This window comes from Pseudopipra pipra, chromosome 1, assembly GCF_036250125.1.
Source record: "Pseudopipra pipra isolate bDixPip1 chromosome 1, bDixPip1.hap1, whole genome shotgun sequence".
Lineage (NCBI taxonomy): Eukaryota > Metazoa > Chordata > Aves > Passeriformes > Pipridae > Pseudopipra > Pseudopipra pipra.
The window spans coordinates 133,680,002-133,704,831 of NC_087549.1; the positions used below are offsets into that span (position 1 = coordinate 133,680,002).

A 24,830-nucleotide genomic window follows, 5' to 3' on the forward strand; every position below is an offset into this window, starting at 1 on the left:
TTGCCCTTAAACATGCAAACTAAGGAACAGTAATTTTAGATTTGCTTTGAGAAAAATAAGCCCCTAAGCTAAAAATTTGAGAAGCTCACGGGATCATTTTTCAACCCTGGAATTTGAAAAATAACATCTGTACTCTACTATTAGTCTTTTCCCATTCAAGCATCATCTTTTTTTTACAGAGGCCTATAAATCAGAAAGTGCTAAATACAAGAACTTAGAAGAACAAAATACACACAACAGTCTTTGTCATTGAAAATCACTTTACTGATGTTACAATATGTTAGTTACATTGAAAACCACAGGCATTTGTATTAAATACTCTCATAGAAGTGGATAGTGTAATGCTGTTATTATTAAAAGTGAGCAGGAATTTAGAACCCCAAATTACAATTATTTGATTTTATAAAAAGCAACATTTTGTTTAGCTACATGAAAGCCAGATTCATTCAACAGCCCAATGCCTGTAATGTTTATGACAAAAATATCACACTCAAAGCTAGAAAGTTGTAAATTGCAATGCTTCGTTTTGGTGTTTGTCAAAACATTATGCTTCTGTTACCTCAGATATGATTTTTAAAGGATTTTAACTAGCAAAGACAACGATATGGTGCAGATTGTTGTTTTTGCCAATACTAGCCCAGCCACAGTGGTGAAACATGATTCTTCTTGCCTCTCTCAATAAGGGCTAGTACGAGTGACAAAATAGCTTTTTTTTTACAGCAGTGCCCAAGTTAAACACTAGCACAAAATGAAGATGGCAGAGCCAGTTGGTCTGTACCACCCCAAAAGCTTTGCTGAAAGAACCGGTCATACCATAAATAGTGTTTTCTCCAGCAGATTACAAATTCTGTAATGCTTTGCTATTCTGAAAAAAATACTCTGCATTTATGCAATGATAAAAATAAGTACTGTATTCTATATAAAACATTACCTATTGTAATATATTTTTACCCTTAAGAAAAGAAAAATCAGGTTATATATTCACAGTTTGAATATGTTCTGGACTGTATTTCCAAGCATAAAATATGCAGAGTCTACACAGGCAGTGAGCAGGAGTTCTTGTATCAATAATCAAAATAAATCAGCATTTACTGTTATACAGAGCCTTACAATATTGCATGGTTATCTGCTCGCATCACTATACTTACAAGGTCAGTCAGGCCTATATACAGAATTTCTAACATGGTTGTAAAAATAGACTCTCCATGCTAAAGTTAGAATATATTAGGTCTTAAGGCCTCATGTTGATTTTTTTAACAAAAACTTATTTTTTTTTTTACTCATAGGAATACAGAAATAGAAAAAAAGTTTGTTCCTTTGACATTTTATGCTTTAGCAATTAAAGACAGTGTTAAAGCACCTGTACTTCTCCCTTAGCGAACGTTTCTTTTTAACTGCTGTGTGCTTATTTTCTCAGATTTTCCTCATCTCATTCTGAGTTATATTGCAATTGCAGCTTAAGTAGCACAAATTTTTAAACAGTTTAAAGCTGGCTTAGCTGAAGTGATTTTGATACTGTTGTAGACTGGATTTTAGAGAACTAAAACTGCCAGATCTGGTTAGGTGAGCCAATTTTGAAGCCAGGTACAGAGTCTCAAGGGTGAGCAAATTACCACATTTCTGTGTTCTGAACTTACTTTTACTGATTGTTTTGGTTACTTGGCTGAGATAACATATTACTGTTGACTGTTGTAGTGCTTTCTCTAAAGTTGCAGAAAACGGTCGTGGAATGACAAGATACCACATGCTGGGTGCACAAGCTGCTGTTTCCAAAGCTTTAGTTTACATCAGCATCCATACTTGAGGCACCGCAAATGATTTTCATAAGCTGACTTAGAAAATACTCACCTCAAAGCAGTTTCTTGGTGTAGATGATAGAAACTATTAACTCCTTTCCTGTTCTGGTCAAATCACACTTAAGAGTCCTATCTGTTTGCAGCTATGAGTTTCACTGTTTCCTTTCTTCTGCTCTATTAGGATAATAGTTAGGCACACATGGGAACCTTACCCACCGTGCAGTCGTGGGATTACAACCTGCACATATGTTTGCAGTTTATTTAAATTTGTCTTCAGGAAATGTGATCAAAGTCAAATACCATATTGCCAACAAATGTCATGATTTGGAAGCCATGCAAAGAGTGGGTCATCAGCTCAGTAGTCTGATGTAATCCATGCTGGGAATAAAAAGTCTTCAGCAGAGACCAAAATGCTCCAGTTCTTTAAAAATGAGGCAAACAACCTCACACTGTGGTTGATAACAGTGGTCCAAACAGTCCACTGTTATTCAGTGACACTGATACTCAAATAGTTTAGCTAAAGAAATGAATGATCTTCAGCCTTGGAGCAAGAGAAACAGGAAACAGCTCAACTTTTAGGTTCACAAACTTGGTGATTAAAGAGGCTTAGCCTTCAACAACGCTAGAACATGAGAAAGACACAGGATGGCTGAGCCGCCAAGTGATTTTACCAGCTGTCATCGTGGTTTAACCCCAACCAGTAACTAAGCCCCACACAGCTGCTCACTCACCCCCCACCTCCAGTGGGATGAGGGAAGAGAACTGGAAGGGCAGAAGTGAGAAAACTCATGGGGTGACATAAGAACAGCTTAATAATTGAAATGAAATAATAGTAGTAGTAGTAAAAAAAATAATGAAAAGGAAATTAACTGAGAGAGAAATAAAACCCAAGAAAGACAAGTGATGCAAATGAAAAGAATTGCACACCACCACCAAACCAATGCTCAGCCAGTCCCTGAGCTGTGGTTCCCCACTGCCAACCTTCCCCCTAGTTTATAGCTGAGCATGGTGCCACCTGGTATAAAATATTCCTTGATCAGGTGAGGTCACTACCCTAGCTGTGTCCCCTCCCAACTCCTTGTGCACCCCCAGCCCACTCTGTTGGCGCAGTGTGAGGAGCAAAAAAGGCCTTGGTTATGTGCAAGCACTGCTCAGCAATAACTAACAAATTCCCCATGTTATCAACAGTTTTCAGCACAAATCCAAACCGGAGCCCCATACCAGCTACTGTGAAGAAAATTAAGTCTACCCCAGGCAAAACAAGCACACCAGAGCAAATTGCACGAAATCTGAGGTGCCATCACCTACACTATAGCAAAAGCAAAAGATCATAGAATCATAGAATGATTTGGGTTGAAAGGGACCTTAAAGATCATGTAGTGCCAACCCCCCCTGCCAAGGGCAGGGACACCTTCCACTAGACCAGGTTGCTCAGAGCCACATTCAACCTAGCACTGAACAATTCAAGGGATGGGGCATCCACAACTTCTCTGGGCAACTTGTTCCAGTGTCCCACCACCCTCACAGTGAAGCATTTCTTCCTAATAAGGTGACCAACTTAGCAGCTTTCTGACCTCAGCCAACTCATACAAGAGGAAATTAGTGGATAAATCATTCATGAAAATACTTTTCAGTAGGAGTGGAAAGGGGATGGAAGAGAACAGGAGCTTGATGAGTTTTACACTGGAGTGCAATAACTTTGTTTACAGCAGCTATGTATGGGATTCACAAGTCCTAAGAGCTAACTGGTTATCCTTTGCGTTTATGAAGTCTCATCCTTCTTTCACATTACATCCTATCCTATTCATTAACCAATTCATTAATGAAATTACTGCAAATTTGGTCAGAATTTCTAGTATATGCATGTCTATAGTATGTTATGTACCCATTCTTTGCTCTGATTTTGAAACCAGTTGTCACATAAGTGTTGACAAGACCAATCAGTCCGAATCACCAACAGGGATTCGAGTAAGAGGATCTCAGTACACTAGCAATTGACACAATTTCTTTCTGATTTTAATTCAGGATATAGCTCAAAAGTCCACTTGTTCATCAGCACAATCAAAATTATTTCGTGAGCGCATCAGTTCAGCAGATTCAATATCTCATAAAACAGGAACTCTTAAATCATTTGGAAGAAGCCATCTTCAAAGTAAAGTCACACTTCAAATCAGATAACTGGCAAGTAGTGGCTTAAGTTCACAACTTAAGCAAAGGTAGGCTGTACAAAATTAACAATCTCCTTGATTCTAATTACTTAAATATAACAAAATTATACATAAATTATCAGTCACAACCATTTCTGGTATATTGCCTGAGATTACTGAAGTTTTTGAATCAACAAATACAGATATTAGCAGGAAAATTTTTACTTATTAGACTGTGGCATCACTGTGCAACGTTATTATTCGGATATGATCTGCATTTTCCAGTCTCCATCAGTTAGCCATACTAATTTCATTATAAATTATGCAAGATTCTTCTCCCACATTGAAATACATAAAGCCAACTATAACTCATCCTGCAGGTCCTATGCTCATATGAACAATTATTTCTATTTGAGAAGAACTGATAACATCCCCACCTCAACAAGCATCTGCAGTGTAGCTGGCAATAACTAGTTCATTTATTAAAATTAAAATAAAACAATAAAAGCATGAGTGTCAATGAGTCAAAATCACTGAGCTATCTTAGTGACAAGTACTCTACTTTAGTGTGGATGAGGTATTATGCAGCAATTTTATATTGCTATTGCCAGTGTAACTAACTATAGTGGATAAAAATATTTGCAATCTTCAAGGTTATTAATCTGGCAGCTTTCCAACACGCTACATTTTAGAAGTAGGAAATGACAGACTGTAAGTAAACAACTTCTCTCTCCAACCTCCAGTGGCTTGGGAGGCTCACACAGCCCTGCCAGTTCAGGTTTTGTGCAATGACAAGGTTTCCCAAGTTACCAACCTGACAGAAAATTCTCTGCAGCAGAATTTTACAAAAACCGAAGTCCTGTGATATTCTCACTCTAGACCAAAGTGAAAGTCAATATTTATTAACTTAAACTTAGTGCTCATAACTAGACTTCCAGTCACTACATATTTCCAGATTTGAAGGTGACTGTTAAAGGTACACTACACACATAACTGTACCATCATATGCTACAAACAAATTATACCAAAACAAAAGAGAAGCTGGAAGTACCCACTACATTGGAAATACAGTCAGGAGAGCCATTTGTTCGCAAAACAAGGAGCTATGAACATTGCACAAAGAGCCAGTATGTTATATCCAGTTCTGTCTGCCAAACCTTGCTGCTCCTTGGTAAGGCAAAATGGAAAGGGAAGAGTAAACAGTGGTAAACATAAGATAAGCACAGAAATCTAACAGAATTATTCAAAATAACACACCAGTTTGTATCCAAACAAATACCATAAAAGGCACATGATAAACAGTCCAGTTACTGAAGACAAGATATGAATATGGGAGGGAAAACTAGCTTCTAGGGAACAGAGTAACACAGTGGCTATAGGGTTAGCATAATGTCCTAATGTGGGTGAACTTCTTGAGAGTCCTGCTTAAAGTACAGTGAAATCAATAAAAGACATACTGATTTCAAGTTACTATGGCTGAGACCCTAATTTCATGAGTTACATGCTACCAACTATCTTTAATCCAGTTATCTACACTCAAAGTAAATCTTTGCAAAAATATTCTTCAGTGCTGATGGATATTTACCTTTCATAAAAGTGCAGAACCTTTTCCTAAAGCAATTACAAGTGACTGGCTCCTTCCAGATGGTCTCTCTGCACCCAATGGCACTCACCTACATTTGTCTTTTTCCAAAATACTTACCAGAACCTGTCAGCTGTGAAGGAAAATCATTTGAAAACCAAAGCCAATATTTTGCCATAATCCAACATATAGCCTAATCATAAAATATAGTGCTTCTAAAAATCTTACATACTTTACACTTGCTGACATCTTTAAACATTTCTTAGTTTAATCTTAATATATCTAACTTTATTGAGAGACGTAAAAGTTAAAAAAATATATTAAAAGGTTGCAAGTGTTGGGGTCACTTATTAAAGAAAATACATGAAAGAGGTAGAAGATTCAGAAACACCACAGATGTTCCCATTACAATAATATCTAATTGATCATACTGCTGTTGGGCAAGGTATTCAACTGCACCACAGTCAGGTGTTTTATTCTGCAATGGTGCTACCCAAAGCTAAGAATCGGTCAATTTTGGAAAGCCAGAGAATTATACATTGATTTAATATGGTCCAGTTCCTTTACTAACTGAAAATTCCCAAACGGAAGATATTTGTTTTACAACAACCTTTAGAAGTCTCAGGTGTTAGAAATATAACCATCCACTGACTCAGGAGATTAACATCTCCGTGGTAAAGGCTTTGTTGCCCTCCACCCTGTTCTTTTTAGGCTACACTCCCTTGTACTCAATTTAATGCCCCAAAAAATGTCAAGGGGTCTTCAGGGGCAGCAAGCACAGCATTCAAGCACATGGTAAAGGTGATTCCAGTAACAAAAAAAATTACAAGACAGCAATGAAACTGGCCACTTGCCCAGCACTGTTATTATCTAGTGCAGTGAAATCCTTATACTTCTCATAAGCTATGCCTTGCCATCTAAAACAGTGTCTGAAATGGTCTATCAAAAATACACAGCAACTCTCACCAGACAGACTTCACATCACCACATCCTGAACTGACTACTTAGAAATATTCCCAAATGTCCAGTAAGTTTGGGCTGCACATGACTTAAAGACTATGTTGTCTGCTGAATCATTCTTGATTACACCTGTGAGAGGATACAGTGCTCATCTCACTGAACAATGGATTTTGGCTGGTTCCTCTTACAATAATTTAAGATAAAGTGCTGCTGTACCGGTTTCTGCAGTCTACTGTACAACTGAGATTGTCAAGACAGTATAAGATGGTTAAAAATAGTACAGATTTTGGTCAAACACCAGTTTCTGAGAGACACAGTTTTACAGTACTGTACTTTCAGTATTTCCAAAGATGTCTGCTCGTAATATTAGAAAATCTGAAGTGTGATGATGTTAGTCATGACTGTTTCTTTAGGCATTTGGCAAAATACACTTACGTATAACAGCTATTTTTGACATTATCAAATGTTTACATATATACAATCTGTATATTGAGATTATAAACATGTAAGGTAAAAAAAAAAAAGATATGATCCTTGTTTGTTTGACATTTGTGTCAAATAGTTGCCTTTCAAAGCTTGAAATCCTGTCACAAAAAAAAAATCCTACATTTCTTACTCCTGCATGCTAATCTCTACTACAGCATGTTGTTTATCCCTTACATGTGGAAAGTAAAGAACACAAGGTTCATGCATACAGCGTACAAGTTTACATCGTCTGGGCTCTCCGGGAGGCACATTCCCAGTTCCATTTTGGTCTGACTCAGGACTGCAACAAACCAGAGAAACACCTCTCTTATTCAGGACTGGCAAATGGACTGCAGTTGGGATTCTAGGTAAGTGTATCTGTCATCATGCGGCATAGCCTTGTCACATCCGGGCTAATTATCCTCTATTAATTGTTATGATTTTGGTTGTTCATCAAATCCATAAAATACTAGTCAACAAAAAAGAAAAAAGAAAAAGACTGTTTTTTTCCCTTCCAGATGAGAGGAAGTTCTCACTGCGATCACGGGCATCTCTGTTGATCTTTCAAATTGTCTGAAGAGCAGATGAATGTGCAATGACTCAGTGATGCTGAGTTTCTATAAAATCCAAAGTAAACAGTTCTGATGTGACCCCAGGAAAACAGTGCAGCTAGATGGACGTCTCCCATAGCTGGAGAGGGGGGAAAGGAACACAAACACACATTGAACACCAAGATAAAACAGGCTGTTACCCAAACAGTGCAAGGAGCTTGTTTGGGGAACTGCATTTAAATCACTTGGGTTACCAAGGCTATGCTCTTGGTCTCCTCCCAGCCTCTGGTGGGTATCTGTTCAGACCACAAAGTCAGCAGACAGTCTCAAGCATTTTAGCATGACTTGCAGTTGGCAGAGTAAATGTCCATGGCTGGGAGTGCAAAGTGTTTGAAGGAAAAATGTCAGTGTAGCATCAAACTTGTACTGGACAGCTTTTACCTTACAGTTACACTAACTAATATTAGTGTAGACATAATTTCCCATTCTTTTCTGCCTAACTCTGCTCAGAACAGCTTGACTTTCTGTTGTGGGTTTGAGCTGCTGCCAAAGCAGCTCCAGGGCTGAGACACATCAGTAAAGCCCGGCCTCCAAGCTGTGCTGAGAGACCCTGTGCTGCACCTCACACACTTTCTGCCCTAAGCAGCACCAGGAGTAGCAGCTTGCAGATTCCCTCAGCAGCACTCCACTCCTTTTTTTCTTGACAAAAGAGGACAGAGAACAGTGATGAGCATCAGCAACATGAACCAAAGGTATTACAAGTAAAACTTCTAAAGCATATTTCAGGGCTTTTTTGCTTATTCAAATACCAGCTATGTCTCAATTAACACAAAAGAAGCAAGAGCTAGCACTGCGTTTTGGAGCAGCTGGAAATCTCTCTATGTGGAGAGATCCACCCACCAAACATTCCAGCGGTCCCTGTTCACCCTGGGGGGGTCAGGGTGGGGCTCAGGTCAAACAGCAAGGAAGTCCCTCCAGGTCTGCAACGGCTTGGTGCAAGCCCTCCACAGGCTACATAACAGGAACTTTGTTACTTTTCTATAAAGCTGGAAAGCAGCTACCCCCCCGAGCCTGAATGAGAGTTGCTGGGAGAAGGGGAAAGGAAGGAGAGCCAGACACATCACTTGCTCCAGGGCTGCCTGTCCTCCACACCCCAAAGGCTGCCCCAGGCACTCTCTCAGCCTGAAATAAGAAAAGTAGTGAAATCTGAGCTTCAGGGCAGGTTTAACAGCAACCTGAACAGCTCTCTGCAAACACAGCCACCAAGGTTGCCTTAATGACTGCCAGAGGCTCAGCCTTCAGCAGCTTCAGACGTTCAGGGTGCAAATGAAATGCCACCCTTGCTCTCACTGCTAGTCATAGGTGTTGATCTGCTCACTTTCCTTTCAAAAAACTACCAGTAAATCAAGTCACTGATGAAATGGAGAGAGAAGAGGGATACATACCCTGGCACTTTGCCTGTTGGCTTTTTTCTCTTCATCAGGAAGTGGTGGCATCGGGTAAGGATATTTTCTGCTGGAAGCAATAGATCCAGTGGATGAAGATGGAGACTTTGCAGGAGACAGTGTCCTGAGATGTTGAAACACACAAAATAAATGTGATGCTTTTGCACTCCAGCACTGCAACAGCAACTGCCATTACTCTGAAGCTTGGTTCAGAACCAAGTATTTAGCTTATTATTGTCTCAATCAGGGGGATAAAATTGCTTCATCAGAAGTCTAATAATTTCATTATATGAATAAAGGTATTTATAGATTTCAGGAACACTGGAAGAAAAAATAAAATTTGCTACTTCTTATTAGAATTGTATTGCATAACAAAAAGGATTTCCTAAACAGTACTGTAATTATTAATTATAAAATTAATAAAACAAATCTGCAGTTGAATAAATACAGAACTAAAAGATAAGGCCTAAATAGGAAGAGTAATTGTATAAATAAAAGCTGAACAACATCTTTGCCAGTGACTAAATGGTAATTATCAGCGTCTTTATGGATGTATTTATATTGATACAAACATAGCAAATAAATCTATTATTCTTATAACACATTAAATTACACAAATGCATGCACTTAGAGGCCAAACTGTTAGTTGTGAAGTAACAAAGGCATATACAAAGTGCTAATAACAAATTATTACACATGCAAGCATCATACAGTGCATATTGTTCCAGCCAAAGAAAGAGTCTGATGAGAATATACAAAAATGGACTGATTAGTCAATGGCAATCAGCATTTCTGTACAAGGTGAGTAGAGTAAGCAGGAGCAAGTAAATGTTTGTATCACATGAAAGGCATTCTTTTCATGTCAATAAGGCAGCAGCACATTATTGACTGAAATTTTATACCCAAGAAAAACCCTTATGCTTCTGTTTTGAGATTCTGCACTTTTCCCACTTAAGAGGGTCCTATCTATATGAAAGGCTCTAAATCTGGGCAGAATAAAAGGCAAAAAAAAATCCTCAAAGTAGAAAAATTGAGCTACCCTGGCCTCCTTGTTCTCTTATGCAGACCAAGGGAAGCCTCACACTAGTGCAGGCACATCACCCAGACCCTCCCTGAACATCACTACCTACTATCTTCTGAGTTTAATGCATCCCTGAAGATGGGGGATTTCCCTCAGTCCCTACAGACAGGTCTTCCAAGTCCCTCAAATGTAGAAGGGGGTTGCAGTGTCCTGTGCAGCTGTAGACCCCAGTGATGAGCACTACTGCCAACATCACTGATTCCAAGGAATCACAGGAGCGACCCCTGGCAGGCAGCCCCACATGCCTGGCTCTGGGATGTAAAGGATCAGGTCCTTTCATCTAGAGAGGACTACAGACAAGGCAGGGACTCTTGTGTCTGGAATTGTTTTGTATCTCTATTACTAAGTGAAATTTATTTACTTTTAAATAATTGTATTTTTTATTCTGGACTAGTGTATCATTTGGTTGTGTCTGCAGCTCCCTACAACAGCACACTCTCTTGCCTCCCATACAAACAATGACTGATGGTAGCCACGAGCAACAAGGTGTCAATGGAAATTAAACAGTGAGAGCTCTCCAGTCTGGCTTATGATCCTCTAATGACTCATGTGGTAGCCTCTAAGTTCAACAGCACTTAAAACATTTGGGTTGGTACAATTATCCAAACATGGAAGTGTACATCTTCAGTACATGCACTTTGATCGCCCATTAAGATGAAGTGGACATACACTACTGTTTTCAGGAAAAAAAACTTGAAACAGTTACTGCAGTATAAAACAAGGTTTTCATATGTCCAGCATCACAGATCTGGGCACCAAACTGTGCATGCAAGAAAACAGGTTAATTTAAAAAAAAAAATCCAGGCAGGGAAATGTTCTCAACAGTGCCCTGCTGTTCACTACCAATACAAGTCCTCTCATCTCTGCCCACATTTGGACTAATAACAATCACTGATAAACTATTGGTGGATCTAGAATTTAAAAAATAAGGAGAAGAGGAAGAGGGGTGGGAATAAGGAGAGCAGATTTTAAGTATTATTAGTAATCCAATTATTCACAAATTTTGCCCCCCAGTTGCAGCAGAATTTAAAATTTTCATATTAAAATTTATAACAATGCACTTGGAGATTAGAAACAAGGAACTGGTGTTGTGAGATGTGACTTGGAAAGCCCTATCAGAAAGCTGTTTATAATGGAAGCAACAGCTAGGAGGTGGCATGAAGAATGAAGGAATCTCCATCTCTTGGACCACAACCAGGCACAACATCACCTCCTGCACATCACAAGTTCTTTGTGTTTAACACAGTAAGAGAAGGCTATAGTGAGAGGAAAAGCCATGGCCAATCTACTTGCCCATCAGTCTGAGCAGGTGATCTTGGAAGGAGCAATAATCCCCCAAAGATGGGACGTCTCGAACATTTTCCTTGCACAAACAGGTCCTCTGACCAGGAATTCTAACTGAGCCTTTAGCCAGGCAGCTTTGCACCATAACCCAAACACAATGCTGTCTTTTCAAAAGATTTTGAAGGCCAGACCTCCAGTGTGGCTTCCTACACATCCTTCTTCTCAAACCCCCCTGGCACTGCCTGCTCAACTGTGGTTTGCCATGTCTAACAGATGTACACTTTGCTGTTCACCTGCACCTGCAAAGCTACAGCCGAATACATCCAGAATGCAGTTGCACACTTAGAGAAATGACCTTGCCCTCCCTTCACAGGGCCTCACCACTTATTTTTGCTACAGAGTTATGTGCTACAGAGTTACGTTATCATCTTTAGTGCCCACTACTGTGAACATAAAGGACTCAGAGTACGCTCACAGATCAGTGCGTCTTCTGTGATAAACGTAGTTGTTTGAGGCGGTTTTGATCACCTTTCAGGTTAAGCTCTGCAATTGTGTATGTGCTGTGTATCCCAGATTTACATATACTTTAAATGAGAAAGAGCCAGTCATGACCTTTCTCATTTACAGGATGGAGAGACAGCATTCAGGGACACTTGCAGGTAATGCTGGGGTTAAAGGTAGGCAAAACTTGGCAGTTTTGGTCAAGGGAGGGATCCATTTAGCTTTCCCTAGGGTTTTAGTTCTCCTGCAATCAAATCCATTAGCTTTCATGCCAAATGTTGCCTCCAGCTAAAACTTATACAAGAACACCACAACAGATTCAGAGGTTCAACTGCCACCCCCAAATGAAGCCATGCACCTCAACGTGCTACAAAAAAATCTAATTTCTGAATAGAAAGCAAAATGCAGTAGCCACTTTGTGTCTATCTTTCTGCTCTGGAAGGTGAAACTAAGAGTGTGGGGAGACCACTCTGCAATTCACAACAAAACACTGTAGCAGCAGGAAGACACTCTGCAGCCATAGGCTGCCTGCTCTGCCTCGCTTCACCTAAACAGGGAATGTTGGCCCACAAGAAACAGTGCAAAATGTCTCACCTGGTCACACAACTAAACATTTTGCAATTTTGAGTGTTGTTATAGCTGAACTCAAGGCAGGTGGCTCTGACTGATATGAAATATTCATAAACTGTTATTAATTCTCTTTCCCAGACTGAAATACTTTAGTGAAATTCAATTAATATTCAACCTGGTAAAAGCATTTCAAGCCCATATATAGATACTGTCAGCCTAACCTGACCTTTGCTGCCATGGGTAGGTCTTTGTAGGGCATCATCAGCCTGAATTATCCTACATTAGGAAGTTAGGATCTTCTAGAAACATTGGTGTGGCTAAACATTTTGAATCAAGTTCCTTTTAAAAGCCACAGATGTGCACAGAGGTCCTCAGAAAGAGCAGCAGCAGAGGGGAGAGGAGGCTCAGGAGTGGCAGAAGAAGAGACAATGGCTATGGCTTGAGCCACCACTTTGAGCACTGCACATCAGTGTCCCAGAAGTCACATGCTTTAATGAACTCTTCTCCCTAACTCTTGAAATTAAATCTAGATCCTACCGACATCAATAGGCATATTTTTCATTGTCTGCCTACACAGCCATTTTGCTTTGCTTGTAATAGGGAAAAGTTTGTGGGTTTTTTTCTTTAAGCACAGTCTAGAACTGCCTCAGTAAGAGAAGGGTGGATAGGGGTTGGTCATGGTTCTGGCCTCAGCTGGATGCTCATAGAGGAAGGCAGTGGAGCTGAGGAGGAGCTGAGAAAAAAATCGAGGACACAAAAGCACATTAAAATAGGAGGGAAACAGCAGCCTGCTGTCTCCTGCCTTCCATGCCCCTTCTCAGTGCCCTTCTGACACGGGATGGCCATTTTCCTTCTAGTTATGTGCTCTGGGTCTCCATCTAAAAAAAAAATAATTTCCTTGTAAACTATTTTTATATTTAAACAACCCTAATAAAATATAAGTTACTGTAAATATTTGCACTAAATCAAATGTAAGCAGCTCAGTGCTTCAGAAGGTGCCTTCTAGGTTTTTCTGTTTAAAATTATCTACAGAAATGCCACATCTGGAGATTCTGGCAGTTTGTTTTCTGATACCAACATGGCTCCCAAGTCTTTCAAGATTCAATGAGAATTCTGAGTAATCCTTAAGCACATTTCACAATGCCAGCCTGTGCAGTAATTGGAGTGACTGTAATTGTCAGTAACAAGAATAAGCAGTCATAGCACATTCATAAAATAACATCCCTTGCAGCAAAGCCAAAATCAGAGAAAGGCTTCCTGCTTGGGTTTATTGCTGGGGTAAAGAGCATGTAGCCTGGCAATTCTCAGATCGCAGTGTGGCCTGGCGCAAGGGCGGGGGACGCACCACCACACATGCAAAATTAAAACCCAGACTAATATTTGAGCAGGAAAATGAGATTTTTCTTCACAGATCTTATTTTCTTACAGATAGGAATCCCACACCTGGGAATTTTCTGGCATCAGAGACGCCATCAGCTACTATTATTACTATCATTAATAAAAAGTAATTATATAGAAATAGCCATCAGACTTGTAGACTAGAAAAAAAACCTAGAACATCAGGTGTTAAAAAGACAAATTCTGATTTATAAAGGTTTTTTTAAGCAGATGCAGAAAATCTTTGTAATGACTAATATCTCTATTTTCTAAAAATCTGCAATTCCTAGGAATTGTAAGAAGTTGTTTTGTCTTTTTTCCTCATTCTACTTCGACTCTTCCTACAGCAGCACTAGTCACAGCATATTATTCCTAAAACTACAGGGAAACAAGCAAACCAGCAATGTTACTTTGAGGACTCCTTTGAAAGAACAGAGAAATCAAAGACAACTAAAAAAAATATTCCTCAGCCAATCACCTGGTGTAAATTTCCTAATATAGGGCTGTGACTCCTAAAATATGGAGCTGGACCGTCTGACTTTAGCCTGATTTTCTGGTTTATCAAGCTGGATTTGCTTTGTTTTGTTTGCAAATGACTGTACAGGCTCAGGCTCAACACCCAGCCACAGGATGTTCTGACACACTGTTCTTAAGCAAAATTGCACCTGAGTTTTAGGGAAAAAAAGTTCAGTTCGACCTTGTGTAAATGCATGGCAACTCATCTCAGGAGAGCTGATCCTTTGCCTTCCATAATGTGCCCACAGAATACTTCCCCATGATTTCCTCACTTAATTAGGACATACAGGTTTCTAAATTTATTCTAGTCGCTTTCTCATTTCTAAAGCTAACTGCTGCAGGTAGTGATTAGTAAGCTTCTATGGTGTAAAATTTTTAATTTATGTTTCATCTCTGCTGATATACAGCTTTTAAAACTCACATAGGTCAGCTTAATCCTCATCTACATTCCAAAGATGCTTGGTTTATATCAGATACAATTAGAAAAATGACTCATTCAATGTAACAGCTGAACACCCTCAGGGGCAGGGTACCTTCTCATCAATTTAATCTAGTTACTAAATTGTGATATACTGATATTGAAAGATGAAAGCAAAAGTGTAAGTATGCACACAAGATTTTAACCCTGTTTAACTAAACCATTTAAAGTAACCTATTTTCAACTAGTGCTACATTCATATTCCATCAATGTCTTTGCTTATTGTGACCACAGGGTGTCCGATACAAAATCCTGAAAGACAAATATGGGATTAGGTTATGGTTGACAACTCCTGACTTTGCCTGAACAACAGAGGTCAAAAGGGCGTTTTTATGAAAAGGTTTGCTAATAAAAACACATCTCATTTCTCCTGTGAGTTTGCCTAATTTCACATTCCAGTGACCTTTGGTCATTATTAATATTAGTTTGCTAATCTAAAGGACCCACCACAAAGATTTTGCTCCATATGCAGCTATGAGGACTTCATGATCAGGTAAGTGTTCAGTTGCTCCTTTAAACTGAACAGCTTGAGGCCCTGCAGTCCTTTCTATGGTTTCACTGGGCTTAAATCTCGCCAGTTCTAGAACATGCTGATGAACCGTGGACACCAGAACCTGATCCTGTATCTCAGTGCTAAAATGACCAGACTCACCATACTTCCTGCCTGAAGGTCCAAGCACCAACACAGAGATGTGGCTGATACCGACGGGCACAATCACAATCTCCTGTAAGCCTTGCATTCTTGCATCAGGGATCTTTACTCCCTGTTCAGGACCAAGATCAGGACTGAGAGGCTTGAGTTTACTCATTTTCCCTATTCACTGGAAAGCTTTTCTGTGGCTTACTCTGTGATTTACTAGGTGCTGAAAGCAAACACAAATGGTTTTAAAAAGTAACCATTTTATGGTCTTTTAAGAGTTTGGGACATTTTTAGTTCTAAAAATGACTAAATTCCTACTCTGATATTTGATGTCTGCCACTGTTACTATTGGAAAAAGAGTTTCATTAGTATCTTGTGATACAACTCCATCACATTTTTTTCCCAAATGCAACTGGACATATTTAGTGTATGTTTCCGCCCTTTTGCATTATTATTAGGTCTACTTGTGTAGCAAAATTATTAAGATTCTATTTACTTGTTCTTACCATCCTTCAATCTTTTGGCTAAAGATTTTGCTGGTTACTCTCTTTTCTTTGTGTTTCTATAATTCTTTCAGTTTCATTTTTGATATGTCAGCTTAGAGCTTTCTGGATTTCATTCATGTTTTATGTTATTTGTCTTAAATTGTCTTCCATTCTCTCCTATGTTAGCTGATCTTCTCAGCTGATGCAGACATCTGTCGTTCTGTCTAGGCTGTGGGATAGTGTCTTTTGTGAATCTACTACAATGTTCTCAGTCTCCAGATTCATGTCCAACAGGGAGGCCAGCCTCATGCACACTTCTTCTCTTTAACTTGCAATGTATAAAATAATACACACTTTTCCCTTTCAACAACAAGTGATATTTTTGACTGAACCCTACCGCACTTGTAACAGATTCATTAGCGGTTTGATAATTAGAGCACAGAGTATATTCTCATACATTTAGCTTTCCAATTACAATATATAAATTATTTCATTGTAATCTGAGGGTTAAATACTACTGCTTTTTATTCTTTTTTCATTTAAATTTTGGTATGCACTATATAAGACAGTGGGTAGAGTCAATGTGTTATGAAACCACTTGCTTCAGTAAATTAACATTCTATTTAAGTTAATACTACTTTATTAGTGATAAATACGTCTCATGCCCATAAAACACTACTTGGCATAAAATGATGCAAAAGCTACTACAAGCTATAGATGATGGTGGGAACGCATGCACTACACACACCCTTTTCAATGGCTTCATTAAAACATTCAGAAAAAGAACTGTAAATTGCACGTGAAGCCAAAAACAGACATCAAAATGCAGCAAAAGAAGAGGGGCCCTTTGCACCTAGAGTAACTTGTATTGATTTATACAAGGTAGGAGTCCCAAGATATTTGTATATGCTGGAACAGCTCTTAAAAATGAGAATTATAGAATTAATTTACAAAATACCTAAAGTATGGTCCTTCAGTGTTTTTATTCACATCTTCTACCCACTTAGCTACATTATATTCTCTTTTGAACCATGGGTTTAAATACCTGCAGAAAGCAATGGAAGGAACAGAGAAAGCAGAAGAACAAGAATAGAAAATCTGAGAACACACAGCACAAGCTTAGCAAGGATGTCTTCATCCCCAAAATGCAAGTGAATATGGCAAATAAATCAGAATGAATGTTGGGTGAGGACTAGGCAACGTGTACAACTGCATGAGAAAATCTGACCTACAACAAGATTCATATGTTTGATTAATCTGGAAACTCTTTGGGATACACCATTTATTTAAGGGTAAAATTCACTCCTATGCAGAAGGCCAGCATTAAGCTCATGGTTTAACTCTCCTCATGATCTCAGAATAAGAATGTAGGGGCATTTTGGCTCCAATCATGCAGTTTGCTTGTTAAAGACACACTTTTGCACTCATCTAAAATAAATTGCAAGATAATTGCTAAATGAGCACAGAATCTTCAGCTTGACCCTTTCTACAGGAATGAATTTCAGCCTCAGTTTGTTAAAAGGCTTGAATTGTTTGCCACTACAGTGACAATTTTTATACTTATATGCAAATAGCCCTCTGATTTTTCAATGTTCATTTAATTTGGTAGGATCACAAGAAGCTTAATGGAGGTGGGCTGCAGAGTTATCTCACATTTTACAGAAGCAATCTTGATACCAAAACCACACTTTATAGAAAAAAAAGGCTGAGCTGCATACTCAAATTAGGTACACAAAAATTACGAAATAAAGATGTTTAATTATCTGACAGCAAATTACTAGGGAAGAAGAACATTTTTTTATAATAAATTTTCTCCAGTAACAAGATTAGCAAATTCCTCCCGCTCTTGTCAAGTTAAGAAAAAAGGGCGATGCAGAAACAGAAGTCTGCCTGGTCCAATTTATTCTTCTTATATACGAATGGCAACAGTTAAATGATTATTTGTGATCACCACCTTTATATAACAGAGACCAGCACAGTGAAATAGGAAACAAATTATAACCAAAGAAAAAGGGAAAGAAAATTCCTCTTTAAGTTATTGTTGATATTTCTGGTCCAGTTCTTGCCACCCTTATTTGTTAGATTTACTCCAGTGAACCTCACAAGGGATTGCTCAGATGAATAAAATCAGGCCAAATCATGTCTTTCAACCCCCACCATATTTCAAACCATGTTGACAACAAAAGCAGCAGCACTTTTTCAACTTCTTTTGCTCCTTTTTTGCTCTGGAACATCTCCTCCCCGCCCTGCGCAAGCACAGCCACAGCTCTCAGAAAGTACTCGCCCTCAGCCACAAGTGCTTCTAAGTAGCTTCCTCAGCTTGCTTATTTATCAGGAATCAGGAGTGCTTTATGCTTTCCAGCTTGGGATCTTATGAGAAAGGAAATGTCAAAAGTGGTAGCGCAGCAAAACAGATGAGCCACAATCAAAGCAACAGGCTGATGCCAGCATCGCCAAGAACTAATGAACTTCTACTTTGACTTTAATTGCACATTTTCTTGTACTTGCTGCAACACTTTTGACTTCAAGTTTTTCATTTGAAAGGGTCTTTCGGTAACCATGAAACACTCCCAATCTGGCTTCCTGTATTAGAAAACAAAGTGTAATGTGGTATCAAAGCATGCAATTGTTGCACAACCGTGTTGCAGGGTTTCCTGGGTCTGCGTGTATTACAGACCACCATTCACCACCTCAATCCATCTGTTACAGAAAGGTTAAACTCGAGTTACTGCAGACCACTACATGATACCATTAGAAAGCTCTCAGGCTGATCTTTCCAGCCACATGTTCATTAGCAATGGACAGAATCTGCATTTCCTTTCAGTGAGAAATTCTGCTTTAAAACAAGGTGCCCTTACACATAAGCCTACAGCTAGACGGACAGCTCAGTTTGGCTTGTAGCGCAACATGCAACAAGGCAAAAGACCTGGGCTCAAGAGTACTCGTACTCCTCAGGCCAGTGAGGAGGAAGGTTAGCTAGCGCTGCATCAGCAGGAGCACCTCCAAGCAGTCACGGTGTTTTGCCACAGTGAAACTATTGTATACTGAGGGAAGGGACTTTTCACGGGATAAAATGGCAGCCCAGAATGCAGGGGTGGGTGAGACTGACCTGTGATCCAGACTCCCTGTTTGGGGGTGGTCAGAACCCCCTGAGCTTATGCCTTGGGCAGGGGTTTGGTGGGCGAGAGAAAGCCCAGGCTCAGATGCATGGGTTACCCGGCTGCAAAAAGACAATATATAATAGAAAGTCTAAACCAAAGATGTTCGTATCAGTTATAACAACGAGGAAGACAAATGCTTATAGGAAAAGCCGTGCAAATTAACAAAGGTCTGAATCGCTATCTGTTCCCTGGAACCTGTTTTAACACAAGCTCCCAATTAAACTATCAACTTATTCAGAAAACTCTTATTATAATTCCTGAACAATTCTAATTGATTTTAGTAGAGAACTCTTTTATCAGGCTGTTTCATCAACCATGTTTCCGAAAAAGTATTTGGCCTGTTGGCATTCCTTCCATGCGTAATGAACCATCTGCCTTTAGTAAAGAACATTAATTTTGTTTTAAAACATCTAGAAAAAATTAAAAATGCCCCAAAATACCTTCAGTAGTCTCCACTGAGCTCTACACTTAGCATAAGCCTTGTTCATGTATGTTAGTCCAAGGGTGACGCAAACTTGTGAGCTGTACCTTTTTCAGGAGCTGCCCAAAATGCTTGCAAACCTCCCACCAGTGCTGCTTGTGAGGGCTGCAGACCTCAAACCCTTCTCAGTGTTTAAGAAATTTTGCTTCTGTGATTAATGACACATGTCTCTTTAATGCTTGGCTGTATAAAAAAAAAAACTCTGTGCATAATATGTGCAGTTATTGCAGACTTATGCATACAGCAAATATTTTTGCAGGCAACTGCACTAGTGGGCACCTGCTAAAAAAAAGAAACTGAATTCTGCACAACGTATGGCACAAATGAATCCAATTTTCTAGTGGTTAACTACACTCTACTAATAACAGGAGACCAACACTGTTATCCCTTTTCTTCCATTCAGCAAGTATGCTTCATTGGACTTCTAGGGGCCCCACAGGTGGACTTTCCAAGTACTGCTTCAGAACAGATTTCAGTATTATTCTGTATTTCCCAGAGAAGGTAGGAAGGTACATATGTCTGGGAAAAGCCTCCATGTATTCTGAGGCATCCTCAAAGCAGCTGGCATTGCTTTTTTTTTCCTTAAATGAGTAAATGCTGGCCACAGTTATATCATTTTCAGTCAATTTTCTCTGCTTGCACAGGAACCTACCCCTCTAACCAGAGCCACCATGTGCCCTTGGCAACTCTCTCCATTTCCTACTGAACTGGCACAGCATGTGGATCATTCAGTGGGAGCTCTCTCTCTGAGTGGTGACAGGTCTGCCAAGGAGACTCGGACAAGCCATGTGAGTGCAGTCCAGGATAGACCTCATCAGGAGAAAGAGTGTTTTCCTGCCTGGCAGGTCTCTCCCAGGAACACACACACTGTACTTCATCCCCAACAGGCTGCTGCATGGCCATTGGGAAGTACAAACCTCCTCTCTCTAGCAAAAGGGCTGCTGCTGGGCTGAGGGACCATAACAAGCATCAAGAAGGAAAGCAGAGAATTAGGTGGAAAATCAAGGGCTCCTTTAAAAGAGAAAAAAATTTACATGGCAAAATATTTCCAACTCACAATATCTCTGTCTGCCCACTTATTTAGTGCTCCAAAGTTCTCAGAGCATATCTCATTTGTGTTCTTGGCAGTTTGGTCAGACTAATTTTCGTTTTATCAAACTGTCTCATGCAAGGAGAAAAGAAAACAAGCAAAATAATATTTCAGAAAGAGTTTATCAGCACAAAGACCAAGAGCACAGGGACTCTTGATAGATAAACTCCTCCAAGGGCTAAAATTTCTGGTTCCATGTTGCCATTTTGACCATGCAATGTTATAACTGCAATATGCATCAAAGTATTATTTCTGTATCTTGTAACACAGGGTCTTCTCTATGAATCTTTCTGAACCTACTCACCTCAAGACAGTGCACTGCAGGTGAAAGAAAAGTTTCAGAACAAACTCAAGCTCCTCAAACCAGAGAAAGTGGGGCCCAGAGAGAAGTTAGCATTATTAGTTTCCAGCAGGGTTGGTATCAAGCCCATTTGCCCATAGAGGTGCAAAGTTAGTACTCAAGACATGGGGAAGGGCAGTGCCATTGCCAACATGGTCAAAGAAGGGGCCACTCCTATGTGGTGTAAGTGCCGTAAGAGCAGGCCAGGACTTGCCAAGCCCAGAGATTATGCTTCCAGCCATTCACCATTCATTCACAAAAGGGGCCTGAACCAGCAGGCTTAAGTACATTAGAAAGGCTCTTTCCTTTCGGGGAGCACTGCACACATGGGCTCTTCAGTTAATGTAACCAATAAATCAATAACCAAGCAGCTCTAAGCCATACTGGAAAAGCTTGAGGGTCAGTCGCTTGGTAAGGACTTTAATCACCCACTTATTGCAGGGCTTGCTCCAGACTGGCTGTTTCAGGCTTATAAGGACAAACTTCAAGCTACTCTCAAAGAAGACAGATGCCTCTCCTAAAACCTCCAGGAAGGTGCACAGAGATACACATCTCTAACTCTGCAATGGCCCAACCCAAGGTGAAGAAAAGGGTAGGAAATAGGTTATCAGAAACTCAGTATTGAACCAGGATACACTCAGCAATGGCAGTTTACTGTAGACAAAAGCCTGCAGTGATGGTGCAGGCTGCCACCATCACTGGGAATTGCTATAGGAACGACTGTGAGGAAGCCTACATAAAAAAGAAAATTCATAGTTAATTTTTAAAGAATAAATAAAAAGATGTCAAAATACATTAGCCAAACCATTTACCAGATTAGCAGTCAGCAATCAGAATGGGCTACAGAGCAAAAATGCATCTGTCTACTTTTCAGTACTCTTAATCTCCATCTACAAAACACAAATATGAAAACTGTACTTTTTGGCTTTGCTTTTGTAAGTTCAGACTTACTCAGTTGAATTAGACCGTGGCCTAAATCTTTTGCCTCTGACTTTCTTTCTGTTTCCTCCTATATTACCTGAAAGAAATCAAAGGATAAAGACAGACAGTAAAACAACTTGAAACTCACCTGCATCCCATGCCAAACTGTATATTCTTTTTGCATCCATAGCAAAAGAGTTGTTACCTCAATAGCTTTAACCATTTAAATGTCACAGGTCAATCCCTCTTGATTTACCTCAGACTCTTAGGTGAGCTTTCTCTACTTTTTGCCGCAACTGTGCAGAGCAAAAAACTCCTTAATTTCAGCTTTCATTTGACAAAATCACTACACTTCAAGAAAAACACTAAACACTGCCTAATAAAATCACAGAAGCTGGCAAGAGTGAATAGACTTCCTTCTCTTCTTCATGTTAGCTTATATTGGAGGAGTGGGAGAAATTAAATGTCATTTCTATGTGACAAAGCACCGTGCAAAAAAAGGCACTTGTGTAGGGTGCTGTTAAATCCTAAATCCAGGTTAATAACAATCAGCACAATTTTAGGGAGTCATGCTGCTGTCGTAAGATCAGCTAAGCTTCCAGCAGAGCAGCAATGGTCCATAGTCTGGTTTCCACTGTGGCCAGCACAGTGGTTCACACTTACCTTGCCAAGAATTACTCCTAGGCCTCCCATTTTCACAAATGTCTGAAATATGTTTTGTGTCTGGGATCCTTTCACTCCAGGAATGAGATAATCCATTTGACCTGGAATAGGAGGGCTCAGATGCGGTTATTGTTAAGGGTATTGTCTCACATCATGTTAACTCAGTGGTTCAGTCACATTCCCGAGGCTAGTGACAAAACACAGCCTAAGGTCTGTCTGCACTAGCAGAGCCTCCAGGATTTCTGATTAAACCCTGCAGTTACACTTTGCAGCTGTCTCTGCAGTGGTCCGGTGTGCCCACGTTCAAGAGTCAGGCTTCAGCAGTGCCTTCTCACTTGCTGTCTGTGGAATGCACAAACACCAGCACGCACCAAATTTCCTTTGGATTTGCAGTTCTGCCCCAGCTCCTAGATGGAAAATGCTCTTCCAACTGTGCTCACCTCAAGGTTTTTTTATCTTGAAGTCAAGCACATCCCACCTGCAGCCTGCCCACTCCCTCCTTGTCCTGCTGCAGGAAAGCCTGGACAGCTTACCTCACCCCACTGCTATCAGTCTCAGGCGCTCAGGAGTCCGGGATAAGTATCTTCCCACCCAGAGCTGGTAGTGCCAGGGGAGAGGTAACTCTGCCTCATTTTTGATAATTTTGAATTTTTACAATATTTTATTAGTCAACTGCTGCAGTGTATACTTCTAATACTAAACTCAAAGCCAAAAATAGTCTTTATATCGAGGTGCTTGGTGCAAACTGAAGTTTTTCTTTCCTCTTGTATTCCCTCTAAGAGCCAGAGATGTGTGTTGGTGATGTCCAACCTGTGTGGTTTTGCAACAGGCTCCCTCTTGTTCAACTAGAGCTGCTGCTCAGCTGTTTGCCATGAGATCTACAATTATTTCCAAAAGAGAAGAGGAAGTTGAAAAATTCATAATAGATGGCTTACTTATTACAAAGAAGTTTTGCTTAAAGGACCTCTTTCTGCAGTTTTTAAGTCTGGATACTCTTGCATTTTTCAATCTCTGTTTTCCTTGGAGGGCAGGCATCTGAGAGATGCTCTTCAGTTTCCAAAAAACCAGCCTAATCACAGCCACAGTGAAGTACACTCAGGGTTTCATTAATTGAAACTTAATTATAGCATGAAAGGTCTGAGAACCGACAGATCCACTGACAGATTTTTAAACATTTTCTCCCCCTCACAGTCTATTTTCAGGTTCAGGAATATCTTGCTATATACTGGTTTTGGTGTTTGCTATTTCATAACAGCAAGAGTTATCATAAAGTTATGTCTTAATCCTTGAAAACCCTCTGAATCCAAATAATATTTCAAAGTGCTTTCCAGCATGGAGAAGTCCAGGCACCCGACGGCCCAGCTACTCTAACATCTCCCAGGAGATGCCATCCATACCGGCACACAGAGCAAATCAAAACCAGCTCAGAAGGTAGGAAATAGCACTCTGGGCATTAAAATGGAAGGACTATGTCAGCTGTATCACAATGTTAATGGAATATTTGTCAGACTTACTTTTCCAGACTTGACAGTGGCACAACATACCTGAACTGGAACAACAAAACTCTCTAGTACAGACAGACCTTAGAATCCATTAGCTTTTTGGAACAAATAATAAACAGAGACATATGAAATAAATGAAGTATGAAAAGAAACACAGATACTGAATGAAAGAAGAAACACATTAAATTACATTCATTTAAAAAGAAATTTTTTCTTAACTAGTATTTGAACCTGATACACGAAGCTATGAAAATTTGCTTTCCCAAGACTTTTTGGAAAATTTCATCCAAATGAAAAAAAATTCTCCAACACAAACACTGAATCATTTAAGATAATTGTTTGCTTCCTGAAAAAAACAATAATGTATCCACCCACACATCTAAAAAACTGAATTTAAAAATTAGAAATCATTAATTAATCACTACTAAAGTTTTCCTAATAACATATTCATTAGAACAAACTGAATGAAGTTGCAATAGGATCAAGCAGCTACGCCAAAATAGCAAATGTGTCCCTTCCATACATTTCTCTTTACTTCCATTGAAATAACAGCATAGAAAACGGCTTCATCAACTGCACAGTTACAGGCTGCTTAGTGAGACAAGAATTGAGAATTGCAGTTTTCCTATGAAGTAGTTCAGGACGGTCAATCCCTCCTAGGACACAGTGCTTCTCACAAATTGTTTTACAGTGCTAGCTGGAGATTTTCATAATTAAAGGATCTCTAACTGCAGAGGGATGGTAAGCACCATGACCTTAGTAAATACCAGTGACTCGCAATGCTTTTCAATGAA

The 24,830-nt window shown here is 39.6% G+C and overlaps 1 protein-coding gene across 15 annotated transcripts in view; it reads right to left on the bottom strand.

Annotated features, from left to right (window-relative positions):
- Positions 1–242: 242 nt before the first annotated feature.
- Positions 243–24,830, bottom strand: part of ADAM22 (ADAM metallopeptidase domain 22) — a 134,455-nt gene continuing 109,867 nt past the window's right edge. For 4 of the 15 annotated variants that reach the window (XM_064678268.1, XM_064678246.1, XM_064678229.1 and 1 more), the window contains 6 exons: positions 22,535–22,635; positions 21,902–21,968; positions 18,988–19,098; positions 16,837–16,923; positions 8,947–9,070; positions 243–7,640 (listed from right to left, as the gene is read on the bottom strand). In XM_064678268.1, coding sequence (XP_064534338.1) covers positions 7,620–7,640; positions 8,947–9,070; positions 16,837–16,923; positions 18,988–19,098; positions 21,902–21,968; positions 22,535–22,635 — 511 coding nt within the window. In that variant the 3' untranslated portion in view covers positions 243–7,619. The remainder of the gene's footprint in view (positions 7,641–8,946; positions 9,071–16,836; positions 16,924–18,987; positions 19,099–21,901; positions 21,969–22,534; positions 22,636–24,830) is intronic. The other 11 variants (XM_064678312.1, XM_064678302.1, XM_064678284.1 and 8 more) reach the window with 4 other exon arrangements.